At 34.9% G+C, this 3,351-nt stretch overlaps 1 protein-coding gene across 1 annotated transcript in view; it reads left to right on the top strand.

The window, feature by feature from the left end:
* Positions 1 to 3,351, top strand: part of LOC106877699 (neurexin-4) — a 424,377-nt gene that overhangs the window by 123,527 nt on the left and 297,499 nt on the right. Inside the window, exon 3 of the mRNA XM_052966322.1 lies at positions 474 to 664. Within this exon, the coding sequence (XP_052822282.1) occupies positions 474 to 664 (191 nt within the window). The remainder of the gene's footprint in view (positions 1 to 473; positions 665 to 3,351) is intronic.

The raw sequence follows: 3,351 nt of genomic DNA, 5'->3' as shown, positions 1-3,351 counted from the left end.
ATATATATATATATATGGGAGATTATACAAAAAATAACAACAGACGAGGACAGGTGGTGTAAATAACAAAAGTATATATTAGTATGACGCTCGGGAATACGGAAAGTCTTTGACGTTTCGAGCTACGCTCTTCAACAGAAAGAATACGGAGACAAGGAGAAAAACACGGAGAAAAAAAATTGAATAGTGTTCAGTCAACGGTCAATCATATATATATATATATATATATACATATATATACAGACATGCATCATCATTGTTTAATGTCTGCCTTTCATGCTGGCATGGGTTCGGATGGTTTGATCAGAGCTGGTCAGACAGGAGCTTGCACCAGATTTTGTGTTTGTTTTGCATTGGTTTTTACAGCTGGATGCCCTTTCTAATGCCAACCACCTAATACATACCTACACATGTATTTACACATAGAAATTTATAGATGTATGTTCATATATATTTTCTCCTCTTTCTTTCAGGTGCTTGGTCTGCTAGTACTCCGAATGGTGAACAATTTCTAGCTATTGACCTTGGTAAGCGTTATATCATCACTGCTGTTGGTACACAAGGAAGGCAAGGTACTGAAGAGTATGTTTCGGAGTTCATGTTGGAGACATCTGATGACAATAACACATGGCGGATGTATACAAATGAACTTGGTATTGATGAGGTAGGTGCTCAAAGAATTGCATATCAATAATCACTAAACAATACATGGTCTGTTTAGAGTGTTGACGTCTTTCATTTGCATCAGTTTTTAAGTTCTGTCTTGTTTCCTGCAACTTTCTGCAGCAAAAGATTTGAAGGAGAATTAAATGATGTTAGCAGGAATTTTGGCAAAAGAGAATTTTAAATTAAACTATCTTCAATATCCTTCCTACCTATAAGTTGCAATATACAATTCTGCTATCTCTTTCTATTTCTTTGTCTGAAGAAAAAAACCTTTTCTTTATCTACAAGGATCAAGCTGGCAGAAATGTTAGCACACCAGGTGAAATGCTAAGTGGTATTTCGTCTGTCTTTACATTCTGAGTTCAAATTCTGCCACGGTCAACTTTGCCTTTCATCCTTTCTGGGTCGATAAATTAAGTACCAGCTTTGTACTGGTGTTAATCTAATCGACTGCCCCCCCCCCACTCCCCAAACATTTCAGGCCTTTTGCCTAGAGTTCAAATCGTCCAACCCATGCTAGCATGGAAAGCGGACGTTAAACGATGATGATGATGATGATATATATATATAAACACAAGGCACAATAAACATAAAAATAGAAATTTATGACACTCTTTGGTCCCACTTTAGTGTTGCAATTGTAGGGAAGAGGGTATATATCATCCTGTGTATCCCAATTCCATACATTAAATTCTTCAAGGAAGAAAACAGAATGTGGACTCTGAACTAAAACAGCATAACAAATATTTATTACTGTAGAATTCTGCTCACACTAGAAAGGAATTCGGTAGTATGTCGCCTTTGGTTAGATGAGACACCGTCAATGAAGTTGCATGGTTGAAGTCATTTCCTCCTCTCTGGTTAACTATGTGGATTCATTGTAGAGTTGACGGAGAGCTGCTGTCGAGATGTCTAGCTTCCACGAAGTTCAGCAAGCAAAAGAGGCAGAGAGACACAGGAACACTTGGATGTTGGATGGCCATGCATGTGCACGAGGGACTTCCTGCATGCCTTTCGGAAGACTCGTCCCTGCGCATGAGTGGATAAACTCTCCAAAATGGCGACTGGTATCAGGCACCACTACACAATCTACCTGGCCATTTACACTTCAGCATATTGTCTAACTGTAGCTCTTTACTCAAACTCTAAACCTTAATCCATATCCCAGATCAGGTCAGTTCTCAGCATAGACTGTGGATACTGCAGTAAACCAAGCATTAAAGTAGTATCCACTCTAAAGTAGCACCCACTTTTTTTTTTTTTTTCCGGAGTGAAGATGTCAAGTGTCCACCAACACTATGTTTTTTGTTAGAATCTTTTTAATGAATACTTTGTACTAACTAGTTGCTAGATTGACAGCAAACAGCAGTTATGAGAAATTTTGCTCCTGATTTTTATTGTTAGATTCCTTTCTAAAATCATAGTATTTTCTCCAATATTAATTCTAGAATCAATAACTACAAATATTTATGTACATAAAATCTCATTTATATTTCTGTATATACTTGACATTTTCCCCCTATTTAAGCTAATGTCTGAAATACTATTTAATGAGATAATGTTTACCTTATTGTTGTGGTGTGTTTTTTTTTTTGTCTTGTCCTGGTATTTTTAATAACAGTATTGAACGTATAATGAATTTTTAATGATTTGAGTAGCTTCATCATAATTCCTAAGCAATTTGTTTAATATTAATTTTATTTGTTTTTTTTTTTTTATTTATTTTAATTTAATTTTCAAATAAGAAATTTAGTTAACTGATTATTTAGCGGGGTTTGAAACTAATTTCATAACATTATAGCTCTTTATTTTTTTTCCATTGAAATTTGTTTTGTCTATTTTTGCAAACTAGCAAGGGATGTGTGCTCATGTAAATCAAGATATATGCATGAATTGGTGCAGTAATTTTTCTTCACTTCCTGATTCCATTCACTACAACATAAATTGAAAGTGTTACTGATTTTAGTTTGCGATGGATGAATAAAGTATTGTATGCCACCTTGTTTGTTGTAAGGATCAAATTTAACACCTCATTAGCTCTTCTAACTTCCTCTATAAATTTTAAAATAACATTTTCTTTTTTTTTTTTTTTGAATTTAAACACACAGATTGTTTGAGAAGGTTGATACCTTTCATTTGCAATATCTTTATTATTATTATTATTATTATTATTATTATACATCCATAGATGATTCAGACTGTTCATTATTTGATGCCATCCATATGTACATTCACTTACTCTTATTTCATTTGCCACATATAAGTAAGATAAAGGTATAGCTATTGTTTTAGACACAGGCATGGCTGTATGGTAAGAAGCTTGCTTCTCAACCACATGGTTCCAGATTCAGTCCCACAGCATGGCACTTTGGGCATATGTCTTTTACTTTAGCCTCGGGATGACCAAAGCTTTGTGAGTGGATTTGGTTGACAGAAACTGAAAGAAGCCACCCTCTAATGGTCTCATCTCGAGCCTGTCTCATTTTGTTGTTTTGATCCCATTCCTAGCAAGTTTCTTGCCGGTGCCTCCAGAGTGGAAGCAATATTATCAATAATGGCTGTAATTGCGTTTGACTCTCAGGCCGATAACTGATGAAGAGTTGGTGACCTTCTGTGTTTTCTGTTCACCTGTATATTTAGTATATGTTCATTTGTTTATTTACATGTTTTTAAAAAAATATATAT

This window comes from Octopus bimaculoides, chromosome 3 (genome assembly GCF_001194135.2).
Source record: "Octopus bimaculoides isolate UCB-OBI-ISO-001 chromosome 3, ASM119413v2, whole genome shotgun sequence".
NCBI lineage: Eukaryota > Metazoa > Mollusca > Cephalopoda > Octopoda > Octopodidae > Octopus > Octopus bimaculoides.
Note: the sequence above shows the minus strand (reverse complement) of the source record. Positions and strands in the feature narration are given on the sequence as shown.